Source organism: Podarcis raffonei, chromosome 16, assembly GCF_027172205.1.
Source record: "Podarcis raffonei isolate rPodRaf1 chromosome 16, rPodRaf1.pri, whole genome shotgun sequence".
Classification (NCBI taxonomy): Eukaryota; Metazoa; Chordata; class Lepidosauria; order Squamata; family Lacertidae; genus Podarcis; species Podarcis raffonei.
Genome location: NC_070617.1, coordinates 18,608,828 through 18,636,319, shown reverse-complemented (window position 1 = coordinate 18,636,319; position 27,492 = coordinate 18,608,828). Strand labels below are relative to the sequence as shown.

Sequence of the window (27,492 nt, the reverse complement as noted above, 5' to 3'; positions counted from 1 at the left end):
GGGAACATCCTTTCTGAGAAAGAGCGCCTCCTGGGGGAAGCGGAGGAAAGAGCCTCCAGCAAAGAACCAGTCGCCGAGGAGGACAAAAACAGGAAGGGCGCGGCTGCCGCCTTAGACCATAGAGGCGGCATACGACTAGACCGTCTCCCCCTCAGGTCGCTCGCGGCGGGGGAGCGGGGCAGAGCGTCTTCCATGAACCTCGAGAAGGAAAGGAAGCGGAAGCCGCCGGCAAGATGGCGGCCGTCGAGGAGGCGGAAGCGGCGACCAGCTGCGGGCGGATGATGAGGGAAGCTGAAGGGTGGCTCCTCCGGGGGCTCCTTCTGTGCGCCTTGGCGGCAGGTGAGGCAACAACCTGGGTGGCGGAGGCCGTGGGACCCCCGGGTCCCTCGAAGGGGCGTTTCGTGCCTCTGCGGAGGCTCGCCAGAGCCCTAACCTGACCTTGCCTGAGAGGAGCTGGGGAGGCAGCCGCCTGAAAGCCCAGGGAAAGCAAAGGAAAGGCCTCTTTTTCTCGGACAGGCGGGTGTTCCACAGGTGCGAAGTGTCGTCCATTGGTCACTAGAATCGCGGTGAAAGAGCAAATGCAGTTATTTGGTCTCTGGTGAAGCTGTAGGAAAACTCGCCCCCCCCCCGTCCCAAACCATTTTTGGTAAAAGCTTCGTTGGGACCAACCCAAATGTCACGAAAGCTTGGGGAGCTTTTGAGTTCTCCAGCGTCCTTCACTAGGCAACACGTTGCAAAAACGAAAGAAAGAAAGAAAGAAGTGCGTCTGTGTGTTAAAATTTAGGAAAAACGTTAAGGGGGATGTTTTGGCCATGAGGTCAGCTTGTAGGCTTTGTTCCAAGACGGGGGTTGCAAGCAGAATAAGCCCCTCCCAGTTGGTACATGATTCTGTGGTGGAGGTGCAGTAGTCACTCCCTGTCTTTGGGGAAACGAAAAAAGAAGAAAAAAAGAACTGAAGTCTAGCTGGTAACCCAGATCAGTATTCCCATAAATTTGTGGAGAGGGTGGATGTCAGTTACTGCATCCTCATCCCCAGACTCCCAGATGTACAGAACTTTACATCTGTAATACCAGGGAGGGACTTTAGCCTGCAATCTGATATCATGGAACTCATTTCACAAGTTGATGACTTCATGGCTACAAGTTTTTTTATTTTCTTCACTCCCTGCTTTGCGGTAACCTCTAGCTGAGGGACTCCGCTGCTTGCCAAGCTTTGTGAGGTTTTATGCCAGCAACTCATAAAATAGCAAACAAAAAAACAATGAACAATGATTATTAAAATGGCTGGGTCATCAAGAAAGTTTAAACAGCTCCATAGGCCTGTTGATATAAAAAGAGCTCTAAGAGATACCTGAGAGTCAATAGAAGACTTGTGGAATCTCTGCTGGAAAAATGTTATAGAACATGGGACCTCCAACACTAAATGCCTGACTTCTAGCTGGAGTCAGTTGGGACTCTTAACATGAGGGCAACTAAAAATGATTGTGTTCATAGTTTATTATTTATTTACAAATGCAATACAATGAACATTAAAATCAGTTAGAATGATAAAATAAGAAAATTCACTTAAAATGCCTGCTGGAAAAAAGTCTTCAGTGGGTGCTGGTACTTTGGTGGTGATGGCTTCCTGCCCTCAGCTGGAAGTGATTTCCATAAAATTGGGGCCACAATACTAAGTAAGTGGTTGCTGGTGGGTATGAGTTGCGCACTGAGCATATGGACTGAATACTAAGTCCATTAAGAAAGCAAAATAAAATAAAATTGTGTGTGTTTGTGAAAGCCTGTTGGGCATCTGTAATACAGGGACAACTAATATTGATCATGTCAATAGTTCATTAAAAAAAAATTGACCGCATATAGAAACACAAGGCATTGAAAATTAAAATGGGTTAAAATCAGGAAATTCAGTCAAATTGCCTACTGGAATAAAATATTCAGTAGGCACTGGAAGTTCAACAAGGAGGGGGCCAAACTGAGTTAACTAGAAGGGAATTCCATAAAATTAGGTCACAGTATTGAACACATGGCTCCTGATGGATCTGAGCCATGAGAGACTAACAGCAATTCCCCTGAAGATTGGACAAGGATACAAGAGATTATGTATCAGACTAACCTCAACAACATAAAAGTACATTTCGATTGCTTCCATGGCTCAAAATGGGTTTCAGATGGAGACAAACAGGGAAAGTGCAGCCCCATTGATTCTCCCAGATATCTTAGTAGTTTTCAGTTCCATTTACCATAATTTCCTGCTGTGGTGGCCACATGTCTTTCTTCTCTTTAGTGGTTCCATTACTTTTTTAAAGCAGTTGCTGCTTGGAGACTGCTGTTTTGCACAGTCACCTTTGACTTCTCAGATACCACAAAGTTCCATGTGGTCTTGCATAGTTCCTAATATCTAAATAAAATCTTGAGTCAAATCACCAGTATGCTGTCCTCCCATTATTTACTTTCAAGGAGCCCATGGAAGTAATAAACAGGTATCTGTAGTTAATTTTAGAGTAGATGAAAGTTAAACCTATACTTAATCTAGACTGGATACTGGTACTATGAGGGACTAGGAGATCGTTGAACCTGTTCTGGATGGGGATGCCGCCCTCTTGAAAGAGCAGGTTATACAGGAGACTCCTTCATACTTACTTTTCCTGGATGCCCAGATGGTGACAGTAGCTAGGAGTGCCTTTTTATCAGCTTTGCCTATGTCCTTTCTCTAAGAAGACCAACTCACATTCAGTCAACCATGCTTCAGTTACCTCTATATTGGATTTTTACCTTGACTTTGAAGACAATGATAGAAAACCATTCAGTTGCGAAAGATTTATACGATCTGAAGAGAAACAGCTTTTCTCTGTGCTTAGCATCATATTTTGGGAGATTATGACATAGGATGGCTGGAAGGAAGGAGTGATACTGGATGTCTGTAAAGGAAACCCTGAAGTGCAGTGTTGGGGGAGAAGGGATCCAGCTGACGTTTTTCTAGCCTCAACCAGTTTGAGAAGCAGCAGAAAACCTTTCTGCCTTGGAAGTGAAAGCAAAGATAAGTCGGTGAAAGTTGGCTTCATAATGGGCTGAAGTTAAACAAGTGTAATTTATTAAATTAGCAGGTATCCCTAATAGGCTAGGAGGTTGTCGTAGTAAATGAGTGAGCAAAAGATGGATGGGGATTGAGGGATGGAGATACTGTTAGTCACATGCTTTTGATGAATGTAGCAATTGTATCGTGGTTTAGTTGTTTTGCACATGACATGCAGAATGTTCAAGGCTAGGGTTGTGTTTGCTGCTTCACTTTTTCATTTGTGTACAGTGTCATGGGATGGGAAAAATTGTTTAATCAGTTCATTAGCAGCAATGAATGGGTGTCAGCTGCAAATAGAGGAGCTCGGCAGATTCAGATTTTACTTTTGTTTACTGAATGCAAATAAAATAAACATGCTAAGTTAGTTTACTTTTTAGGTTTCAGCATCAGAAAATTTTCTAATGCCACCTGGTTTTTTAAAAAAATGCAAGTTATCCTAATTTGCATAAGAGAAATTTCCATTTTGGAGTTTTCCAGAAAAAAATCCCTGATTACATGTTGGATTGGTGATGGGGCATGTTTGCAATACTTTGAGGATCTGTTGGTTGCTGATTGGGTTGTTGTGAAAGAGGGCTTCCAGACTCCACAATGCCATCTCATTGACTGCTGGCTCTGAGTCGCTGAAATAAAACAGGCAATGGGGAGAAGGGTTATTCCATCCCTCAGTCCATCTGCATCGATTTTTCCCTAGCCTGCTATGAGGGCCGCAGTCTGCATTTCCATACTGGCTTGGGGAGGAGGCTGCTTCCTTCTCTCTGCAGCCCACATGGAAATTAGTATTAGCAGGCAAGTCTCTTACATGGATTTATTTACAAGGCCAGATTACACTAGCCCAAGGTCATTCATAGTTTGTGACAGAGTGGAGATTTGAATCCAGGTCTCTCTGGTGCTGTAAAGACCGTGCCACACACTCAACTGTGAGACGCAGCCGGTACTTAAAATGGCCTAGGGGTAGCCAACATTGCGTTCCTCAGATGCTTCGGGCCAATACTACCATCAACCGCACCCAGTGCTTGGTGGTGATGGTAGTTTTGATCCAGAACATTTGGTGGTTGCTATGTTGGCTACTCCTGAGCCACACCATTTCAGTGAGCTGTCAAGGAAATGAGAGCAGCCCTTGAGTGGGGACTGCAGAGAGGCTGCCAATTGGATGGCCTCCTAGCAGGGATACTGTACTAGTGGATTTCCGGCATCAGTATGAGGTGGGACTAGATGGCCTATAACAGGCACTGGCAAACTCGGCCCTCCAGATGTTTTGGGACTACAACGCCCATGATCCCTAGCTAACAGGACCAGCAGTCAGGGATGATGGGAATTGTAGTCCCAAAACATCTGGAGGGCCGAGTTTGCCTATGCCTGGCCTATAAGGTCCCTCTCAACTCTGTGGTTAGGCCTGGATAGTCGAGGCCAGATTGGGATCTTTACATCTGTGGTTTTTTTCTCTCTCTCTCCACAGGTGCAGGCTGGTGCAACTCTGTTGAGAGGAAAATCTACATCCCACTGAACAGGACGGCATCGTGTGTCCGTCTCCTGAACGCTACTCATCAAGTTGGCTGCCAGTGTGAGTGTATCCCATTCTAATGAATTTTTTCCTGGGAGAGAAAGTGGAGCTTTGTCACTTGGCAGGTGGCATTTTAGATATAAGTAATTGATGTATATGTGTGGTGTTTTAGAGTTGAAGAGGACAGCCCCTGCTGGGTGGGTTTGCAATCTGAAATTCATCATGGGAGGAACAAGCAGAGGAAGGGGAGGCAGGAGTAAACTGGGGAAGAAGTGGTAGTTATTTCAGTTTCATGTACTTAGTCTTATTTACTGCACAGCTTAGAAGCTAGCTTGGCGGGGGGGGGGGGCGAGTCCAGTGCAATTGCCAAGCAACAGAAAACGAAATCCCCAAGGGAGCTATCTGGTGAGAATGTTGCATCAGGGACCTCTTCCTTTCTCATGGCAGCCTCCTTGAATGGAGACACCGGAGTCATCCATGTAGTGGAGAAGAAATCTGACCTGAACTGGGTGCTGAAGGATGGGCCACATGCCCCTTACATGGTGCTGCTAGATGGATATCTTTTCACCGGGTAATGAACCATTCCCCCTTGCCGCTGCCCCCACAAAAAGTGCCTAACTTATTTATTGTGCTTGTATCTCTTGTTTCTGTTAGAAAATCTCAGAGAGGCTCCTGGGCTGGAAGGAACCATGAGGGTCATCTAGTTCAGCCTCCTTCAATGCAGAAATCTTTTGCCCAATATGGGGCTTTAGCAGTGTTTCTGCCATGTGTGCCTTCCGTCTTTTCTTGGGTCTGTGGCAGCTTTGATACTCAGCAGATCAGTGTCAGCAGAGAATGAAATATTTGTTTTGCATGCAAGATGTTTCACATCTTCTCTCCCCCTCGCCTGCTTCCAATCCCTTCTTTTCACAGCTTAGCTTCTCCTGTTCTCAATTCTCATTGCGTTGAGTTTGTTTTTAAGTTTGTCTGTGTGTGATCTTGCATGATACCAGATCTTACTTAATAATGTGAGTTTTGGGCTGTCTGGGCTGGAGCTCAGGGGTAGAACAGCTGCTTTGCATGCAGAAGAGTCCTAGGTTCAGTCCCAAGCATGTGCAGATTGGGCGTATCTCCCTTGACTCCTGCCTGAAACTCTAGGGAGGCAAAGCATGTTATTGGCATGCAGCGCTGGGCTACATCACTGCTCTTCATCTGCTGAGTCAGGACCAAATACCTGATTGCGGCCTGATCTAATGTGAGTTGCAACAGCAGCACTACCACCATACAGATAGATGGCAAAAAAAAATTAAGAACTGGTTCTCCAAATGCATGGTTAGGTTTAAAGGTATGTCTGAAATGGTTGGAAGACTGCTGAGGCAGAGGGACAGATGAAACTGGCTCAGTAAAATTCAGTTTCCTGTGTTGTTCCTGTGCACTACATAGACAGTTGTGGTCATGTGAATATCCTGTGATAGGCAACATGGTATTTCTTGTGGGAGTAGCTGAGAAAAATGACTTGGCGTAGAAATTTTTCACAACACATGCTCTTTAGATTCTCGAGGGACTGTGTGTGTAAGTGTGTGTGTGCGTGGAGTGGCACTTGGGTCAAAGAAAATGGGGAATGCAGAAAAGGGTGGGATGGTTGAAGAGTTCATGCCAGTATGGGTGATGGGAAGAAGAGAGTTAATGATGAAACTCTTTTTCATTAGGAAAAATAAATGAATGAAGATGGTTTATCAGGACCAGATGGCATTTAACACCCAAGTGCAGCCTTGACTTCCTGTCATTCTGCAAAGCATTAAATAGATAAGGAGGAAGTTACGCATTCCAGTTACTTAAAATTGCTTCTCCCTTTAAGGGGGGGGAAACAGAATGTGGCTAAACTCTTTCTCCTTTTATGACTTGTTACACACGATACCAAGTTTTTTGTTTGAAGTCTCCCCTTTTGTGCTTGGCTACTTAAGTGCTGTAGGCAGGCGATAACTAGCTAAAAATCTAAAACAGCCCCCCCCCCTCCAGAAGATCTGTTCATCATTTTTGTGTTTCTTTTCTCGACAGTGATGTAATGCAGCAGCTGAAGGGCAGCTCCCGCATCTCTGGCCTCGCTGTAGCCATCTCCAAACCCAGTCTCCACACAGGATTCTCTCCTGGTTTACGGTGCCCCAACGATGGCTTTGGTAAGGAAGGAGCTGGGGGGCGGTGGGGAGAGAGACTTGCCTGTGGGCTACGCTAATTTGTGGAGAAAGGACTTCTTCCTGCTGCAAGTCCTCTGAAGGGCTCACATGGGTTCATACTGGACAGGATGGGGAAAACGGCAGCATTTGGCTGGCTAGATTTCCAGCCAGATACCTTGACTAGCTTTACCTAATGTCATTATAGTGCTTTCTTGATGTAGACCAGCCTTTGTCAACCTGGTGTCTTCTAGATGTTTTGGACTAAAAGTCCCATTGGCCTCAGTTACAACAGCCACATGATGTTGGGGCTGATGGGAAGTGTGTAGATTTATTGCAATCCTGAATCAGCATCATCACTGTAGGTGTGATGAACATGAGAAGGGAGGGGCTTACCTTAAGGCAGAGCTAAGCTCTGAACCAAGAATTTCTTGCTTAAAAGGCTCAGCCTCTTAGGCAATTCTTTTTCTTTTCTTATTCCAGCCGCCTTCATCTCCATGGCATCTGAGCATACTTTACCCCCTGTCTTTTCTTCCAGTTTTTCCTCCTTTCCTCTTGCCCTCTTCTTGTCCCAACATTCTATTCCTCTTTCCTGTACAGTGGTACCTCGGGTTACATACGCTTCAGGTTACATACAGTTCAGGTTACAGACTCTGCTAACCCAGAAATTTTACCTTGGGTTAAGAACTTTGCTTCAGGATGAGAACAGAAATCGTGCTCCAGCGGCGCGGCGGCAGCGGGAGACCCCATTAGTTAAATTGGTGCTTCAGGTTAAAAACAGTTTCAGGTTAAGAACGGACCTCCGGAACGAATTAAGTTCTTAACCCGAGGTACCACTGTAGTTCGCTGTCTCCTCCAGTTAACAGGAGATTTAAGCCTTTTGCCAAAGTAATCACCAATGAGGGCATGGTTGCAGATGCAGCACAGCCCAGGCAAACCACAGAGAATCAGTCTAGGTCCTGATATTATCCAGAGGCAAAGTCTGGCAACAGCCCAGGGTCAGTGTCACAGGGAGTTCAGACAAAGTAACGAGATAGCAAGGCAGGGATATTAGAACTGGAGAGCAGGAGCCAGAAGCCTGTGTTGTTCCCAGCAGCTGAAAGGCTCAGGAGGGAGACCTTATATACCCCAACCTCCTAAACATACCCTAAAAACAGCTGCTGGGAGTGAATGTTGACAATGGGTCAACATCACAGTCTTGGTTGTGTGCTTTTGGCACTGGCATTCTCAAGGACATGAGGGGGAGCAGCTCTGACCGTTTTAGTGGTTCTTCAATCCAGAAAGTCTCTCAAAGGGATCCTCAGCATTGGATCTGGGGGACTTTGCTTGTTCCTCAAGGTCCTTGACCTGCAGGTCACCCTCTAAAGGCTTCATGCCTGGTACCAGGTCAGGGACAGGCATGACACCCGGCCCCTGTCCCCTCCTAATCCTCTGTCACTAGATAGTTTCACTCACCCTATCCTATTCTAGGAGCAGCTTACCCAACAGCAGCCAGGGACCCTTTTTTTCTTGAGACACTAGGGCAGCTGGGACTGTCGCTGCAAGAGGCTTAACAGTCACCACCAGAAAATGTCTTGGTACATCACAATACAGACGGCTTTTTACTAGACAGCCCTTTTCGAGGCGACATGGGTATTTCCTTCTGAACGAGACTGATTCAGCAGTGCCTTGACTCTTCCCACTTTTTCCTTCAGGTATCTACAACAGCAGCTATGGCCCTGAATACGCTCACTGCAACATGACCGTGTGGAACCCCCTTGGCAGCGGCCTTTCCTACATGGATTTTGGTTTCCCCATCTTCCTCCTTCAAGATGAGAATGAAACAGAGGTCATTAAGAAGGTACTGCAGGGGAGGGGGGCAACCTAGTCAAGATGGGCGTGGTACAACTAATAAAATTGGTGGTGTTATTAATGGTAGGTGATGTTGCTGTGTTGTATTATATTATTTATGTACATCGATTTATTTCTTGGAGTTAAGAATAGGACTGGGATAAATTGTGTTCGCTGAGCCCGTATTTTATACAGTCTGTATATGATGTTTGTTTGTTAATGTGAGGTGTGATATGCCTAATAAAGGATTTTGAATTAATGTTCACAGCAGTCTTCTCTCCTATGGAGAGAAATAAAGTGAAGGAAAGGCAATCTTTTGCCTTTGATTTCTCTCTTCCTTCAGTAGCTCACTGTGCTTCCCCCATCCCAAATCAGCTCCAGAAGATCGCAGCCCTCTGCTGGAGCTGCAGTGAGGTCAAGGGTACGTTCTTTCATACGTGGTGGACCTGTAAAAGGGTAAACGAGTATTGGGAAATAATTTATAATGAATAGAAAAAAGTGTTTAAAAGTACTTTCTCCAAAAAACCAGAGTCCTTTTTGCTGGGGATAATTCAGATGGAAATTCCCAGGTGTCAAAAAAGTTTATTTATGTATGCTACTACTGCAGCCCATGTTTTGTTAGCCCCAAAATGGAAAACGAGCGAGGTCCCAACTAACGAAGAATGGCAACTTAAACTGATGGAATATGCGCAGCTTGCGGACCTAACTTGCAGCCCTCTGGAACAGCATGGGATGTGGCATGGGAGTTTTGCAGGACACTAAATAGGGGGGGAAATGTCTCCCTGCCTCTGTCCACAGAAGACTGTGTTGGAGCAAAGAGCCTCCTGGGAGCAAAGGGAGACCATGAAATACAACCATAAGGAACACATGCAAATGAGTCTGTTGAAGTGTCCCACCGTCTCTGTTTCCCTCCTCTAGTGCTACCAAACCTACAACCTCCCTGCCAACGGCTCCGACCCGCAGTACCCGCTGTGTGCCATGCAGCTCTCCTCCCACATGCACGCCGTGACCAGCACCGTCACCTGCATGCGGCGCAGCGCCATCCAGAGCACCTTCAGCCTCAACCCAGGTGAGACAAGAGGGCCGGTGTGGGGGGAAGTGTCCCAAGACGAGGCTGACAACCGCCAAGCTGTGTGTCAGGAAATTCTGGGCAGCGCGGTTGAAGGAAGATACTAGCAGACTGAAAGGTGCTCTGAGGAGGGTGGCAAAAATGGCGAAGGGCCTGCGAGCCCCATGAGGAAAAGGTTAAGGAGTTGCGTACGTTCAGGCTAGGGAAGAAATGTTGAGAGGCAATGTGATACAGCCACCTTCAAATATATGACAAGCTGTCTCTTAGAAGATGGAGCAGATTTGTTTTCTGTTGCTCTAGGGAGGCGGATTCACAAGCTCACTGACACCCTGCATATTTTGCATGTAGAACTGTATTGGCCAAGCTGATGTTTTGGACTACAACTCCCATCAGCCTCAGCCCCAGTCAGTGTGACTGTGCTGGCTGGGGTTGATCGGAGTTGGGAGTTCAAAGCATCAGCAGGGCACCAGGTTGGGGAGGGCTGATGCCGAAAATTCTGGATTCAGGTGGTGGTGGTGTTTTTAAAAAGTGGGGGGGTCCTGGCTGCATAAGTTGGATAAGACTTCGATCTCATTTCTCCCAGCTAGATGTCAAATATAATTTCAAAGTTTCAAATGGTTGTTTCAAAGCTGCTTTGAGGGGTGACACCACAAAGGCAGGCCGCAGCACATGGCGGGGGTCAGTCAGTGTTCCCAGGCCAAGGAATGACCAGCCAGCCAGTTTGTGCTCCTTGCGCTTTGTTGAGGTCACTTTCTCCCTCCGCTCCAGAGGTCGTCTGTGACCCTCTCAAAGATTACAACGTGTGGAGTACAGTGAAGCCCATCAACGAGTCTGAGAAGCTGGACCCGGACAGTGTCGTCATTGCTTCCAGTCGGGTAGGTGTTGCACACGTGGAGGCAGGGGGCTCTTCTTGCTTAGAGCAGAATCCATACTTACACAGCCCTGATTGGCTGTCCCTTGTGTCAGCTATGAATTGGCTCATTCCCCCCACCCCTTTCTCAAAACTCAGCTGTTGCACAGTACTGACTGGTAGGGAGCAGAAGGATTTTATCCTGTGACGTTGGGTTGTAACTACACGGAATTCTAGCAGTTATGCAAAATGGATTATTGTGTAGATTGGGCAAAATCTGAATCAAGTTTCAAATTGGAAATTGTTGTTAAACATGGTTCGTATACAGATAACACCCATTGAAGTAATTTAAACGGGCTGCTTTGGGTTTAAAATGAGAAAACTATCATTATTTCCTAAATACTACATCACTTTGGAAATCCACAGTATGACCCTTTTAAAGATGTTTTCTTAAAAACATAAAAACTGCCACCTTCCATGAAATTGTTCTTCTATTATAGACAGAATTTATAGGCTGTGTTTCAGGGAATAACCTTTATTTTCATTTAGTGGAATTTCCAGCTTAACACAAAAATAGATTGTGTGTGATTGTAAGACATCAAATTAATGAAATGTTGAATTGAATATAGTAAAACAGCTCAGAATCTCTGAATCCAGCTGCAGGAAAACACTGGGTGAGATCCATTGAAGCATGAGTGGATGTCTCTGCACCTACCGTGGAGCTTCTCCTTCCTCTTATCTGCCCTGCAAACCCCACCCCACCCCCACCCCAAATCGGCACTGGATCTGAGAAGCTGACTAGCAGGCTATCCCTCTTAAGAGGTCAACTGTTGTCAGTCACAAATGTCTTTTGTTCAAAGAGCATAAAAATTGAACAATGGCTCAACTTTCCCATTCTCACAAATGCATTTGCAGTTCCATAGTTGTTGATGCCTCATCACTCTGTGTAGTGTTTGTTCTTAGAGGAAATGTGCCTTAATGCTGTTAAATAAGATTCACAACTATGTGGATGCTTTAGTTTGACTTTCAAATATATTGATTAGCTGGTCCTATCGGGAAGCCATCTCCACTCCCCTGTTTCAAGTGCCAAATATGTGTTAGGAGCTGATAAACATACCAGGGGAGAGGGAGGTAAGTCACAAAAATTAAGGAGTCTGTCTGCCCTAAACACAATGGTCAGTGAGGGGTTGTTGTGGCGGGTTTCAAGGCTCCTGCCTAAGGTTTCCTACCGCTGCTTTAAAGATTAAAGCCAGCACTTTGAATTGTCCTTGGAGACCCACAGGATGCATGCAGACAGGGAAATGGAAACAGTGAATTTTTGGACCTTCTTGACTCTCTTTCTTGCTTCTGGCAGATGGACAGCCACTCTTTCTTCTGGAATGTGGCGCCTGGGGCAGAGAGTGCCGTGGCGTCTTTTGTGACTCTCTTGGCGGCAGCCGAAGCCATCCACAAGATCCCCGGAGTTCAGACCTTGCCAAAAAACATCATGTTTGTTTTCTTCCAGGGGGTAAGGTCAGGTCTTGTTTTTTCATGGCAAGGGAAGAAAGGCGCTTCCCTTCAGAAGGGCCCAGGTCCAGGCCCCAGCAGCTTAGGTTTGGCAGGAAAGGGCAGTGATAGAAGGTCTGCTTTGCATGCAGAAGGTCCCAAGTTCAATCCCCGAGGGCATCTCCAAGTGTGGTTGAGAGACACTCCTGTCTGAAATCCTGGAGAGCCCCTGCCAGTCAGTGTGGGCAGCACTGAGCTAGATGGACCAAGGATCTGGCTCTGTATAAGGCTCTGTATATTCCTAAAGGCCCCTCTGGCCTTGGGGACAGTGTTAGAAATTCCCTAGGTGTGTTTTGCAACTGGCGTGGGTCCAGTTGTGACCACGTGGAGATCTCTGGATGCCAGATTGGCAACTGACCTCTCCATCTGGCTGGCCCCGCCAGCTTTCTTAAGCATGTAAGCAGAAGAGCTTATTCACTGCGTTTACGTCCCACCTTTTCCTCCAAGGAGTCCATGGTTCACCCCCCACTCCTCAGTTAAACCCTACAACAGGCCTGTGAGGTAGGTTAAGAGGCTGTGACTGGCCCAAGATCACCCAGTGAGCTTCATGACTGTGGGGGGGGATTTGAACCCTCATCTCCCAGGTCCTAGTCTGACACACTGGCTTCCTAGAGTACTTCTGCTGTGGGGCAGCTGTATAAATTTAAGTAGGTAAATAAAGATGGGGAGAGCAAAATGTCACTTAGAGTAGGATCTGAAATATTTCCCGTGAAGCTCGAATTCTGGAGTGTTTTATATGATGTTTTAATGTATTGTAAACCATCTTGAGTTTTATTCTTTAAAATAGAAAAGCAGTATAGGAATGAAAAAATTATCATCATCATCATCAAATTTCATTGTAAAAAAAGACACCTAGACATTCCATTGTGGTGACCGTAATCTGGGTTTAAGATGCCATTTGGCAGTTAGCTTATTTATCCAAGTTTCTAACACTGCTTGGGAGAGCTGCTGCCAGTCAGTGTAGCCAACACTGAGCTAGATGGACCAAGGATAATCAGACTCAGGGCATGGCAGCTTCCGGTGTACTTCAGGCTGAAAGAGCTCTCCCAGTTTCTGCGTTGGGAAAAGGAATCACATTGGTGGCCTTTGTTATTCTCAGCTGGAAAATGTAGCCATTGAGCCCTGGAATAAATGTATTTATCCTTAGGGAAACGAATGATCAGTGAGGCAGATGTACCCAAGCCCAGCCCCTCCAGGGAATTAGCCAGCGATGTGGATTTTGCAGAAAATGTTCTGATGCTCTTAATCTGTTGGGATCTGATCTAGCATGTTTGCTTTGACTGATATTTGGTAATCAAGAACTAAAATGTATGTCAACTTAATTTTAACACATTGCATAAATTTCTCCGCAAAAGTTTTTATAGTGAAAATCGTTGCAGCTGAAACACTCAGTTAGGGAAATAAAATTCAATAGAGCACACTTAATGCAGATGAAAGGTAATTCGAAGGATGGCATTCAGCGATAGTCATACTTGGAGCAAACCCACTGATATTGGTGAGCCCATGAATTTCAGTTGCTCTACTCTGAGTATGACTTGCTTGGAGTGCTTTTGGTTGGACATAATTTTTGTTGGGATCTTTATTAGTGTTTTAGGACCTGATAACTCAGTATCTTCCTTACTTTGTTAATTTTTTTTTTAAAAAAAGGCATTTAAAACTGCATACTAACAGAAGACAAAGAAGAAGCAAGCAAAGCTAGGGGAAACTGTTGCCTGAGGCCCAGGCAGCTCCACCCATTAGAACTGAGATTGTGCAGAGCTAGATGGACCAATGATCTGACTTGGCAAAAGAACAATCCCTGGCCTCTCCCTTTAAAAAGGTTCTGGAAAGCCACTCCCAATTGGAGGGCAGCCCTCTATGTGGTGCTGGGGAGCATAACTCAGTGGTAGAACATTTGCTATACACAGAGAGAGCTTCAGGTTCAGTCCCCAACCGTATAAAATTATCTTGGAATGGCAACCAAAAGACCCCAGGGAGCTGCTAATAAGTTGAAATGAAGGTACATGGTTCTCTCTGTTGAGACTTCTTTCCTGGGTAGACTCTTGTAGCTTCCTTTTCCCATTTCAGCCTGGGGATGGGGAGATTTTTCCCTTGGCTGGGATTTAGCTGGCCAATAATGGTGGAAACCAGGTTGGGTGTTAACATCAATATGTGTTAGCACCGTAACATTAGCCCTGGTGGATCAGGTGGGGGGGGGGGAAGGTCCACCTATCCCGGCATCTTCTCACCAGCAGCAACAGCCAACCAGATACTCCTCAGGAAGTGCCAGAGCACAGCAGGAAGGCCGGCTCCAACTCTTTGTCCCCCAGCAACGGGTATGCAGAGGCCCCGCTGCCTCCGAACATAAAACGTCACATGGAAAGGATTAAAAATATATGTGCACTCTGGAGCAAACCAGTTTTAATTTCTGGGAGCTGGCAGCTGTGTGAAGCCAAGAGGATATTTGGAAGGGGAGGGGGCAGATGGGAGAGAGGGGGAACCGATGGTTAGCAGCTGATGTTCCCCTCCAGGCATCAACATCGAAGGGCCTCATTTGCTCAGCGCTGTCAACTTTGCGGTGGCTTCCAAAGTCCTGTGATGTCTCCATATGATCTCCCCACCCATTGGGGGAGCAGTGGGAGGGGAGGCGGGGTGAGAATTGGCAATGAGGACCTCCCTCCAAAGCCTGCAGAATTAGCTGTTGGGAAACCAGTAGTTTTGATGCAGTATCTGGCACTGTTAGGCTGTTCAAAATACTTCGCACACTCCTACCCACAATAAACTTTACAATGATCCCGCAAGGTAGGTTGGTGTCGTTACCTGCTGCGCTGCATATTCGGAGGAGGGAAGGTCAGTGCCTTAATTGTGGTTAAGAGACTGAGCTGTGAACCTAGAAGCTCCGGTTCAGATCTGGCCTCGGGTAAACCTCCTCCCCTCTCCACCACTTGCAAGATGGGCGTGTAAATAGAAGCATAATTTGCAAGGTGGTTGCTGCAGCAATGCCCCTTTGCTGTATAATAAATGCTGCATCTTATTCCAATCATTATGGTTGCAGCTGAGGCTGGGTGGCCAAAGCCTGCTTTGTGACCATTTTTGAATTTGCCTTCCCCTCTCAAGGAGACCTTTGATTACATCGGCAGCTCACGGATGGTTTATGACATGCAGAATGGCCACTTCCCAGTCAAGCTGGAAAACATCCATTCCTTTCTGGAGCTGAGTCAGGTAGGGAAGTTCACTTCAGTTCTCCCTCCCTCCCTCTGCTATAAACTCAGTGGCTTTTCCTTCTCCATCTTGCTGCAATGTTTACCCACTTCCATGTCCCAGAGTGTGGATTCTGCATTGCTAGGCGGAGCAGGGAAGGATTTCTTGATTTTATTGTTTTACCTTTTTGAGGGTTGTCGTCGTTTCCACAGTCAAGCAGTATATAAATGCATTTAAGTATGTTTGTATTTTATGTATCGTGAAAGTTTGTATTGTTGTGTTTTATATTTTCTTTGTGTTTTTATTGTTTATTAAACTTAATAAAATATTACTTAAAAAAAAAGCATTTAAGTAAATAAGAAAACAAAAGGACCAGAGAATATGAGGTCTGCAGCGTGAGAAGGCTCTGACACAAATTGTGGCAGCGGGTGGCTCGCATCTGACCCACATCTCACACAGCAAAGACAAAAAAACCAATGATTTCTTCCTTACACTTCCCCCACCCCAAAGGCCTTCCAGTGTGTCACATCTGTCAGAAACATCCTGATTTATAGTTTGCTAACATCAAGGGCACTCTGTCTTCAGACAGTTGAGGTCCACCCCCTGCAGGGGACTTACTGTCAATCCCCGAAGCCCCATGGCCCCATTCCCTCTTCTCCTCCATGCTATCTCTGCCTGTCCACCTGCCCTCTCTTAAGCAGGCAAGCATTGGCAAGAGGGAGGAAACACCTCCTCCTTTTCCTCTGGGCTATTGGACAGGTTAAATGGCAGAGAGGGCCCACAAGGGGCATCTTTCCCCAAGCATCTCCTGCCTCACACCTCCAAAACCCAGAGCAGGCATTGAACTTCAACCATTTCTTCCTGGCTTCCCAACCCCAGAGGAGCAAAAGTTAGAATTGGCCCTCACTGCAGCCCTCCCTCTCTTTCATTTGGCCCTGTGTTTCTCTCCGTCTCTCAAATAACTGTTCATTGGTTATTTAAAGGCATGCAGGGGTCCCAAGGCACGTGTGAAGGGAAGTCACTTGGGGACATGCACATCCCAGGTCATCCGCCTTGCGTTCCAGCACAGAGGAAAGGCAGGATGCAAATAGTCCAAGGCAACTGGGCTGAAGGTCATGTTGTTCTCGAGGTCAAAGTGACCACCTAAAGCAGGGCTGGCTTAACTAGGCTACTCCTTTTTTTAAAAAAAAAAAAATAGAAGCTTCCAAGCTCCACCAATGGGTATTTAAATTTGTGAAGCAAGAGTTTAAACCCAGGAGCTCAGAACAGTTAAGGCATAATTAAGAAGTACTCATTGATTCTGAGAGCCTTCTCTTGCTCAGTCCAGAGTGGCACTTAAGGGCCTCTAGTCCGAAATTCTTTGCAAACATCTGGTGCTAGATAAGCCATTGGGAGTGGCCGTTTGCTTCTCCCACTCTGGAGGGTAAAAAACCCAACTCTTCTTTCCTGCCCAGACAGCAAACGCTCGCCAGTTGTATTTCCAGCTGCTAGGCCCTGTTTCAGCTCCTGTTGGTCAGGCTTTCTTGGGGGGTGGGGTGTCTTTCTGCCTGCTTCCCAGACAACCTAAGTTACCACGATACTGCTGCCACCAAGTGGGATGACAGGCGCTCCTTCTGTTGCAGGTTGCTCTGATGGATAACTTCGATCTGTGGATGCACACAGATCCTGTATCGCAGAAGAACCACTCTACAGAGGTAAGGGTGCAATATGCTCTTTTTTTGGTTCTCAGGTGGCGCTGAGGGGCAATTAAGACTGTGCAGGATGGGGTGCCTTCCGCAGTGATCCCCAAAGCATTGCCTTCTTTGCTCTTGACGTCTGTGTGGCCATGTTGGGCAAAGGGCAAAAGCTCTGCCTCATGCTCTGGTTGTCTTTCCCCTCAGCTGCAGCCGTCTCCTTTTGTCTGGCCTTCCTCTGTCTTGCCTTCATCCCCCTCATGCCTGTCCATTGGTTCACCCCTCTCCAAACACCAGTCATGCAACACTCCTCCTTTTGGCTTCCTGCCTGCGCCTGGAGCCCGCACAAGCGCTTTGGTCCTTACCTTCAGAGCCCTCTGTGGCCTTGCCCTGTCTGGCCTTTTACCCTTGGCACCCTGGGGGTCCCCTGTGCCTTCAAAAGACTCCACCCTTGTTCCCATGCCTCTGAGAACAGTTGCATGATGCCAAATCTCGCGTTTCCTTGTAATCCCTTTCCCCCCTGAAGCCTTAGACTTGGCCCATTGGTCCTCACCACGTACTGAAACAACGTCTGTGCAATGGAACTGAATTGTGTCCCGTGTCCAAAGTTTGCATTGTAAGTCCATGCGGCAGGGAGTTGTCCTTTTAGACCTGTGAGACCTCCAGTCATGCTATATAAATGACAGTTCCATCACGTCAACGTTTCTGGTTTTGCAGTTGCTAAATTGGGTGAGCGGAGGCCATTCTCTAGTTCTAAGCTGCAGCAGTCCGCTTGTGTTTGCTTTGCTGCTGCTGTTGTTAAGTCGGGTTTATTTATATAGCCTTTTCCCTGCAAATGCTGCACCTCAAGTGGGGTTTGCAACAAATGCATCTTCATAACCATAAGCTGGTCTCAAAAAGGAATGTCGTCACCGGCCTCCTCCTTACTTCTTAGGAAAGCGTTCAGAACATGGTGCAGACCTTGAAAAACAGCAGCGGAGATACCAACATCACCATGCAAGTGATTGGCGCCTCCCAGCCCCTCCCTCCGTCCTCCTTCCAGCGATTCCTACGGGCCAGGCAGATCCCTGGCGTGGTGCTGGCCGATCACCGCTCCACCTTCAGGAACCGGTAAGCGGCCCAATTAGCCCTGCCCTTCACATTGGCTGCAAACTGTTCATGTTGGGAAGATTGGCTAGGGAATGTCTTAAAGAGAGTTGCGGCAGTTGCTGTGCGCAAGAGCTGCTTTCCTAAAGCTCTTCCTTCTTCCACCCTGGTGCATTCCCAATGAGTTTTGCAGCACTTCAGTTAGAATTCTGTTCGTCCAGTTCGGTTTCCAGCCCTCCAGAAACCCCTGCTGCTTACTTCTCTTCACAGGCTGCCTTGCTGAAAACCCTCGGCAGCCTGGGAAACCTTTGTTTCTTAATTCGGAGGCAGGGCCGTACCTTGGCAGCACCTAGGATGTAGGCTCTTGGTGTGCGCGCAAAAATCACACCTCTCCACTCTGGTTCGGAGTGGCTAGGAGCCTGGCCTGCCCATCCATGTGTTCCGGTAGGTGGACCGTGTGTAAGAGAAGGAAGGGAGGCAAAGCAGAACACACCCAACCCCATGGCTGCGAAGTCGTCATTGAAAGAGCGCAAAAGGCAACAAAAAGCAAACTTTCTGAGTTTCCAGTCCATGGCCTTTCCAAGCTTTGGAGGCGCCAATACATCTTCTTTCCAGGGTACAAGGGACGGGGGGCACCAATACAGCTGCTTGCCAAGGGTGCAAGGGAGCCTGGATACACCTCTGTCCAGAGGCCCTGGTCATGATGCTTCACACAGACTCCTAATTCTTCCTGCAAGCCTTTCGCTTTTTCCAAAGAGTGGCCCATGGGCAGCCCAAAGGGCATTTTGCCATGCAGACAGAATAGGAGTGTCTGTTTCTAGCATGGGGTTGTTAGCCAGATGCCACCTTTCATGGCTTTAGCCTTGCTGCAGTAGTATATCCTCTGGCAACCTCATGCTTGCAATGTGCTCTACTTGGGGCTGCCCCTGACAGTCCATAGGCTGCCTCTGGTGCAGAATGTGGCTGCCAGACTGTTGGCTGGTGCTGCAGAATGGGATCGTGTTCCATGGGAAGGGATGGTGCATCTCCATGGATACCTGTGTTCTGCATGCAGAAGGCCACAGGTTGAACCTGCGGCATCTCCACACCGCGAATATCCTCTGAAGAGTCTGTGTCAGCTGCCAATCAGGGTGAATAACACTGAGCTAGTGGACCAGTGGTCTGTTTCAATATAAAGCAGCTTCCTAGTTTCCGACATTAATCACTAATACAAGCTGTACTGCCTGCCTGTTCACTACCAAACCCATTGTAAGGTGTTCACCATGGTGTATAAAGCCCTAGAGGGTTTGTGATCCAAGAATGCCTCTCCCGTTCCCCGTCAACCCTGGGCCTTAAGATCAGTGTGGGAAGCCCAGCTTGTAGTTCCATGGACTGCTCTGGTTAGCGATGCAGCAACACAAGAGCAGGGCCTTTTCTGTCACAACTCCCTCAGTTCATTTCCCCCACCTCCCAATTACAAGGCTTCTAACATCACATGAAGGCATGTGCTTCCCCCGTTTCAGGCCTTGGGAGACAACTATCAAACGGATCTTTTAAAGCCAGATTAGTTATCAGTTTTATGTTACGTTGATATGTAGCCTATATGGCCATATATTATCTGTTTTTCAGCATCACAATATATCGCCCGTTAAACATCACGATAAACAAATATATCACGATGTCTGATATAAGGATGGAGCTATGTAGAGGCATTGGCTGGCTTCACGGTTTCCCCTACATTGCGATTTTTGCATAGCACACACACACACACACACACACATAATGATTCGCAATATATTGCCAGATCAGTAATTATAAAGCCGATATTGCAATATGAAAATCAAACCGGTTTGGGATGATATATTGTTATATCGCTGAGCCCTCATAGCCTACTAATATCCTGTTGTGCATTGCTGTGAGAACCTTTCGGTTATAAATACAATAAATAATAACCCACCCAGTATAAAGCGGTGGACAGACTCCAGAATAAAGTTGAAGTTATTTAGCAGGTTCTCAGGCAGAGCTGGGCCATAGTGTTCAAGATCCAAAAGAGAGATGTAATGTTAAACAAGAGAGTCTCTCCTTCCCTTTCTCTATCTTGAAACACCTCTTTTTCCCTATTAGTGAAAGTTGCAGACTTCTTTTTTAAAAAAATCCTGTGCCATAGGGCTGCATGGAAATGGGGCGAGATCCTGCCCATTGGTCAGCTCTGTTCTGCATAGCGGCCTCACCTGCTGGGAAGCTGCACAGCTTCCAAACAGGTTGAAGAAGAGTCTTTGCAAAACCCTTTTCTGACAGTAGCCAGTAGAGGGGGTTATGGCCACCCCTTTGCACGAGGAGTGAGAGGGCTGGGGGTGGGCGAGGATGCTGGGAAGAGCATAGCAGTTGTGTTTTGGGGGAGGCAGAGGGAGCAGACGTGTGCTATGTAATTAAAGAGGCGCAGCGTAATTGTTCTGACAGCCACGAGAAATCCAGTTTTGTACCGCAATGTTTTCCTGCAGCTGGCTGGCAGCCAGAGGTTAGCAAACAGCAATTGAGCGTTCAGGGAGGGCCTCATCTGTTCTTCAAGGACTGCTTTAAAACAAAAACAAACATGGGAAGACGTGTGTTTGTGGTGGCCTGAGGAAATCCAGCTGTTGCAGGCACCGGGCTCTACCCTGGGCCCTTCAGCCTGTGCGTGCGCACCCAAACGTATGGTTGCCATGTTCTTTCCCAACCCTTAACCAGAGACCCCTGGGAAAGGAGGCAAAACCCTCCCCGTTTGGCTCCCAGTTCGTCACAAGAATGTAAGAAGAGCCTGCTGGATCTGGCCAAAGGGAGCCCATCTAGTCCAGCATCCTGTTCTCACAGTGGCCAACTAGATGCCTGTAGGAAACCTGCAAGCAGGACCTGAGCACCAGAGCCCTCTCCCCTCCTGTGGCTTCCAGTAGCTGGTATTCAGAAGCATTGCTGCTTCCAGTGGTGGAGGCAGAGCACAGCCATTGTGGCTAGTTGTCCTCCATGAATTTGCCCAATTCTCTTTTGATGCCATCCAAGTGGGTGTCCATCGCTGCCTACTGTGGCAGGGAGTTCCATAGCTTAACTATGTGCTGCATGAAGTAGGACTTCCCTTTGGCTGGTCAGCAGCTTCCTCCCAGCTGTGTGTTGAACCCGCATGCAGTTTCTGCTACCACCTTGCCTTTGCTCTGCCTTGATGCCCTCCCTGAATCATCCATCCACTTTGCTCTTAAAGCCATGGAAGGCTGGCTGCATCCCCATGCCCAGAACATCCCCATGCCCAGAACCTGCCTCTCAGCGGGCCTGGTGCCATGGCAAAGGGACAAGGCGGGCAGCCTCCTAGCTGGGAATTTGTTCACTGAGCAGAAACCGTTCTCTCACAGCCTCCTTCAAAATGGGCAGAATGGTTGCAGAGAGGTGGTTCAACGGCTCAGGCAATATGATGTGGCCCGGAGTGCTTTTGCAAGGCTTCAGTTGCTGAGCCCGTTTCTGAAGAGGCAGCAAATCTGGTCATTGTATTTCAGATTAGAATTGCAGAGATACAACTGGTTGGTTGGGTGGGTGGGTTGTTTTTTGCGGGGGGTGTGTGTGTATGAGCACCCATAGCATGCCCCTTTTGCCAGCTTCAGGGATCTAAGTCAAGCCAAGTTCATGGACTCCTCCTTTTCTTTTCTCTCCTCCCTCTTTTCTTTACCTCTGCTAAAGCTTATTATTTATATATTATTTGTGGCCCTCCAGCACAACCAACTACCCAGCTTCCTTGGCCCCACTCGGAAAGCGTCAGCCTTTCTGCTAGAACAGAGTTTCCCAAACTTGGGTCTCCATTTGTTTTTGGACTACAATTCCCATAATCCCTGACCACTGGTCCTGCTAGCTAAGGATGATGGGAGCTGTAATCCCAAAACAGGCCCAAGTTTGGGAAGCCCCGTGCTAGAGCGTTCTGCCAGTGGCCCTGTGCCTCTTCTTGTCGGCAGCTGACTCTGCCCACATCCAGGTCTGGCCTCTTGAATTCATGCTATTTTGGGTAGTGGGGATGGGTAGGAGCTGTTCCTTTTGCCCCACCCCCTGTGTTTTGGCCTTCGCCCTCTCAAGGTTTGCCGGCATCCTTAAGCAGGTTGGCGGAACTTCTTCAGAAGCGTGTTCCCGGTGCGAGTTGCATGGACTTCTCTTCTCCCTCCCGCCCCTGCCAATAAACGGCCTTGAGCTCATCAAACAGGCAAAGCTGCAGAAGGGCCAAGTTAATTACAAAGCCTCATTAAACGCTTTGAGAAGGAAGGGGGCAGGAGGCTGGATTCCCCCCCTCTCCTCCCCCAGGAGAAGCCTCCTGGCACCTGCTCCAGACACCGCCTGCTCTCGAGGGCCCCATTGTGCCCTTGCCAACCTGCCTTCTCCTCTCTTCCAGCTACTACCAAAGCATCTACGACACATCGGAGAACATTCAGATGAACTACGCGGAGGGACTGAGCCCAGAGGAAATGCTGAATTATGTGACGGACACGGCTAAGGTTCAGTGTGCTGTGACGTGGCGGGGGGCAGGGAGCAGCTCCCATCTGTCCTTCCAAAGACTTGAGAAGGGGGAGGGAAGAGAGAGTCATCGTAACTTCGTATTGTCTTGAGCTCTCGGTGGTTGTCATAGAGACATGCCAACAGCGCACAGGCAGGAGGGTGGCTGGCCTGCGCGCCATGCACTCACCAAACTTGCCCGTCTCATATTAACCTGGAGCCCCTCTTCCTCCCTTTCCTGCAGTCCCTGGCAGATGTGGCCACTGTGGTTGCCCGCACACTCTACCAACTTGCAGGAGGAAGTGGCAACACCTCAACTGTTCGGGCAGATCCGGCAACGGTACGAGCAGACAGGGGTCCAGGGCCCTGGCACCAGGCCTGAGATCTGGCCTTTCCCCCCTTCTGTCTGTGTGTTTGTGCGCGCGTGTGCATGCATGCGTGTATGTGTGTCCCTCTCCATGTTGCATCAACAGAACATGCATTGCTTCATCTCCCTGAACCAGCCATCTTCACCACCACAATCACTTTTTTGGGGGGGGGTCCTTTCCCCTCATCCGGACTGAAGCCGTCTGGATGGTGCTCTGACCACCAATGACTAGCACAGAGCAACCCCACCTTGTTCAGTTGCACCAATCAGTCTCATTTGGATGGAATGTGTGCTTTGTGGAATTTCTTCTGATATTATTATTATTATTTGTACCCTGCCCATCTGACTGAGTTGCTCCAGCCACTCTGGGCGGCTTCCAGCGTATATAAAAAATATAATAAAACATTAGACATTAAAAGGCTGTCTTCACATGTCTTCTAAAGGTTATATAGTTACTCATCTCCTTGCCATCTGACGGGAGGGCGTTCCACAGGGCAGGTGCCACTACCGAGAAGGCCCTCTGCCTGGTTCCCTGTAGCTTCACTTCTCACAGTGAAGGAACCGCCTGGAGCCCTTCTGTGCTGGACCTCAGCGTCTGGGCTGAACAATGGGGATGGAGACGCTCCTTCAGTTAGTTAGGCAGGAAGGGGTCAGGTGCCTACATCTCCCCCTACCCAAAAAGATTCCCATCTCCATAATTTCTGAGCAGCCCCACCCTGCTGTTAGTCCATCAGGCAAGCATTGCCTTTCAAGCCTGCCTCTGCAGCCGTTGGGACAGGTTGGAAACATCCCTTTTGCTTTTTTCCTGGGTAGGCTTACTAAATTCCTCACCATTCTCCTCTACAGATATGAAGTCCTGTAAGACAGCCTCCTTCCAGTTCTGGTTAGGCAAAAGGGCAGGTCCCCAATAACCACACGGTGAGCTTCCTGGCTGAACCCAGGTCCCCCAGTGAGCCAGCCCAGCCTTTTCTGCCTGCTTCTGAGTGGCCCCAACTCAGCGTTCTGCTCTTGAGGCCCTGACTCACTGCTTCGTCCTCTTTCCAGGTCACACGCATGCTGTACGGCTTCCTGATCCAAGCAAACAACCCCTGGTTCCAGGCAATCATGAAGGCAGAGCTCAAAGCCGTTCTGGGTAAAGTTGGTCTGAGTTGCATATGAAGTGGAGAGAAAGGTTTTTCATCCCTTGTAATACTAAAACTCGACAGGACCCAATGAAGCTTCATGTTGGGAGGTTTAGGGTAAAATAAAGTAGTACTTCCACACAGTGCGGAGTTAAAAGTGTCACTGGATTTAGCAATGGGCTCAAAAGGGATGTAGATGTATTCTTGGAGGGTGAGGCTATATGGGGCTGTTAGCCATGAGAACTGCGTCCTGCCCTCAGGATCTGAATACCAGCGGCTGGGAATCACAGGTTATAAGAGTACTGTCATACTCAGGTCCTACATACAGGCTTTCCGTAGGCATGTTGGATAGTTCTGTTGGTAGAGCATGCATCTCGGTTGTGGGTTTGAGCCCCACGTTGAGCAAAAGATTCCTGAGTTGCAAGGGGTTGGGCTAGATGACCCTTGTGGTCCGTTCCAACAGCCACAAGAATGGGATGCAGCGCTAGGTGGGCCTTTGGGGTGGGCAATGCTGACTTCAGGGCCCGGTGCCTCTACCTGCCCAGCCCCTCTTGAAACCTTTCCCTCCTCTCCCGCCCCAATTTCCTCCCAGGAAATGGACCCCTCCAGTACTACATCGCTGTGAATAACCCCGTGAACTCCACCTACATTGTCCAGTACGTCTTGGCCAACCTCACAGGCACCCGGCAGGAGAACGCGACCAAGGAGCAGTGCCAGGAGCTCAACAAGAACTCCAAGGTGAGTTTGCTCATTCCACTCTTTTTCAAGATGCAGCGTATTATTCTGCCGCCTGCAGCACTTTTGTTTATATTACTTTTGCATTTGTGTCTCGCCCTTGTGGTTCAAGTTAACTGTATTGTTGATCTGCCTTGGGCTCTACTAGGAGAAGTGGAATAAGAGCAATAAACACGCGCATAGCAATAAACACACGCTGCCATCCCAAATCAGTAGGTTTGTAAGAACTCCTGTAAGCGACAAGCCCAGACATCAGGCTTCACTGAGAGCACATTTTGACCATTCCAACAACATCAAAAACCCACCTTGGGTCATAGCGAAAATGAAGTGTAGGAGGAGCTTCTTCAGAAAGTCCCAGACCCCTGCTTTGCAGCAACACTCTTTGACAGTTTTAGGAGTCCACCTTTGGCTGGAACTTGCACCTGATTCTCTGCTTCCATTGCCCCTGTGTTCTCTCCACAGCTGTACGACTACTCTTGGGTGCAGGGTGCCCCGTACCCAAATGCCACATCCCCCCGACAGCCGTACTGTGTCATGTCAACGGTCCGCTTCAGCCAGGCTTCCTCCCCGGCATTTGAGCTCCAGCAGTGGGGCTCCACCGAGTACTCCACGTGGACAGAGAGCCGCTGGAAGGAGCTCCACGCCCGGATCTTCCTCGTGGCCAGCAAGCAGCTTGAGGTGAGTCCTTGGGCCCAGCTGGAGGGCCTGGTAGCAAAGTGGTTCTTTGCTGAAGGAGCAGAAAGCAGAGCTTGGACCCAGACCTCTCTGGACATCTCAACAGTTTGGGGGCTCATGAGGCTTGAGCCCAGGTCCCATATCTGTGCAGAGGAGGTGGCAGAGCATGCACTTCGTATGCAGAAAGTCAGGCTATGACTTCTCATATTAAAGGGATCTCTCGGGCAGGGAAGAGCAACTGCCAGTTAGAGTAGGATGGATGGACCAAAGTGTCATGCGTCCCAAAGAGGCATCGTGGAGCGGCTAGTCAAATCAGGATGGGGTGGGCGGTGGAAGCAGCCTGTTGAAGAGGCAACTAAGGTAGTTAACACTACACAAATCCTAAGATGGTTAGATAGCACCTTGTACACCTCCTTCCAGCAACTCCTGCAGCCATGCTGATGCCAAATGCATTGCTCTGCTTTCCTTTGGACTACAAGAGTGAGACCTCCACACACACTGCCCAGGCTTGCACCCCAGAGAGGTCATTTCAGAATTGCAAATGCAGCAATTTGACTTCACCCCCAGAGATGCAATCCATTGGCTCTCAAGAGAGATGGATGCCCACATAAATTCCCATCTAACGGGATCCAAAGGTGTGTGCTATTTGTTGGATCATCTTCTCAGCACCTGAACCCTTTTTGCCTGTGTCCTGATTTCAGCATTAAAGGTTCCGGCAGAAACCGTATGCCAAGACAGACAGCCCTTAATCCACTGGTGAGAGCCAGGACACACATGGAAGACAGTTTGCTGCAAAATTTGGAATTCTGGGTAGCAGTAGCCACCCCTATTTTGCATGCAGAAGGAGTAGGGGTCAATCCCTGGGATTTCCAGTTGGAAGCATCTGGGGCAGCATTGCTGGGCGAGGCTTCTGCTTTGGAGAGCTGGTCAAGGCAGACTCTGAATAAGGCAGCCCAGCAGAGGTCAGAGGTCATATCTCTAGGGAGGCCAATGGACAGGGCAAGCTGGATTTCTGCCATCTGTAAAAAAATGTGCTAATAGGCAAAAGCAGGGAAAATTGTGCAGAATTCATTCTGGATTCTGCTGATGGTGGGACTGTTGTCCTGCTACCCCTCTGGCTACTGAGATTTCAGCAGGCATGCCCTCCTTTCAAGCCATGAAGACTAGCTCCTTCACTTTAAAAAAAATCACATCTGAGTCTTTTGGGGAATAAAATTCTGCTCTCCTGTGGAATTCCCTCTGTGTGTGAGTCCCCTCCCAATAGATTTACTCTCCTTGTGTCCCAAGAGATGCACTCCCGATTTCAAAGATGCTCCACCCCTTCCAAAAATAAATAAATTCCAAGAGTTGCTTTTGGACTCCAGGGCTTTGGCCACAGCATTCTTTCTTCTAACAGCCATTTGTTCTGCCTTCTCATTCTCTCCGTAGATCATCACGCTTATCGTGGGCATCACTATTCTGATTGTCTCGTTCGTCGTCACCTACTTCATCAACGCCAAAGCAGATGTGCTTTTCACCAACCCAGGAGACTCGGGAGCCGTGGCGTATTGAACTCCTAGCACTCAAAGCCGGGCGAGACAGAGAACGAACTTTGGGATTGCTGGTAGAACAACACTGGAGCCTCTTCTTCCCTGATTGATGTGGATTGTGGCACTGAAAGGAATCTCACTTCTCTCCCCTCTCCACCGCCACCTCCCCTAAAACAATCTTGTACTGAAAGAAGATGCTGGCGATACAGAGATGATTTTTCTTCTTCTTCCTGCAGGGGAGATATTTGGCCAGATGTCTTTAAACTTCAGAGAAGATACCTTTCCTGCGAGGGCACCTGCTACACACTTCTGTGAGAATAGGTGGTCAGATACAGGGGGAAATCTTCTCCAGGGGTCTGTGCAGACGAGAGGGCGTTCCTCAGTCTCTTTTGTTCTCCCTTTCCCTTTTTTATTATTTTAAAGTTCCAGGTTACCTAAAAAGATATTCTCAAATCATTTGGTCTGTATGTGTATCAAGATGCAAATAAAAGAGGGAGATCAGGAGGCTGGAAAGGGGGAATTGGGTGTAAAATATTTCTTTTTTTAAAAAAAAAAGAATTGGAATTTTTTTGTACATATTCTATAAATAGCTTGGTTTAATTAAAAAAAAATACTTGCGAATTAAA

At 48.0% G+C, this 27,492-nt stretch overlaps 1 protein-coding gene across 1 annotated transcript; it reads left to right on the top strand.

Annotated features, from left to right (window-relative positions):
- The first annotated feature begins 155 nt into the window (after positions 1–155).
- NCSTN (nicastrin) lies at positions 156–27,492 on the top strand. The gene is made up of 17 exons (XM_053369153.1): positions 156–339; positions 4,533–4,637; positions 5,025–5,148; positions 6,615–6,733; positions 8,422–8,567; positions 9,476–9,626; positions 10,395–10,501; positions 11,831–11,983; positions 15,118–15,222; positions 16,824–16,895; positions 17,809–17,984; positions 22,339–22,441; positions 22,684–22,779; positions 23,851–23,938; positions 24,520–24,665; positions 25,125–25,340; positions 26,766–27,492. The coding sequence occupies exons 1-17, from the start codon at positions 234–236 to the stop codon at positions 26,886–26,888; spliced, it is 2,136 nt and encodes a 711-aa protein (XP_053225128.1). The 5' UTR covers positions 156–233; the 3' UTR covers positions 26,889–27,492.

Coding starts and splice junctions, on each gene's coding strand:
- NCSTN (XM_053369153.1), top strand. CDS start 234: ATGGCGGCCGTCGAGGAGGCGGAAGCGGCGACCAGCTGCGGGCGGATG. Junction 4,638..5,024: donor TCATCAAGTTGGCTGCCAGT/GTGAGTGTATCC, acceptor TTCTCATGGCAG/CCTCCTTGAATGGAGACACC. Junction 11,984..15,117: donor TGTTTGTTTTCTTCCAGGGG/GTAAGGTCAGGT, acceptor TCCCCTCTCAAG/GAGACCTTTGATTACATCGG.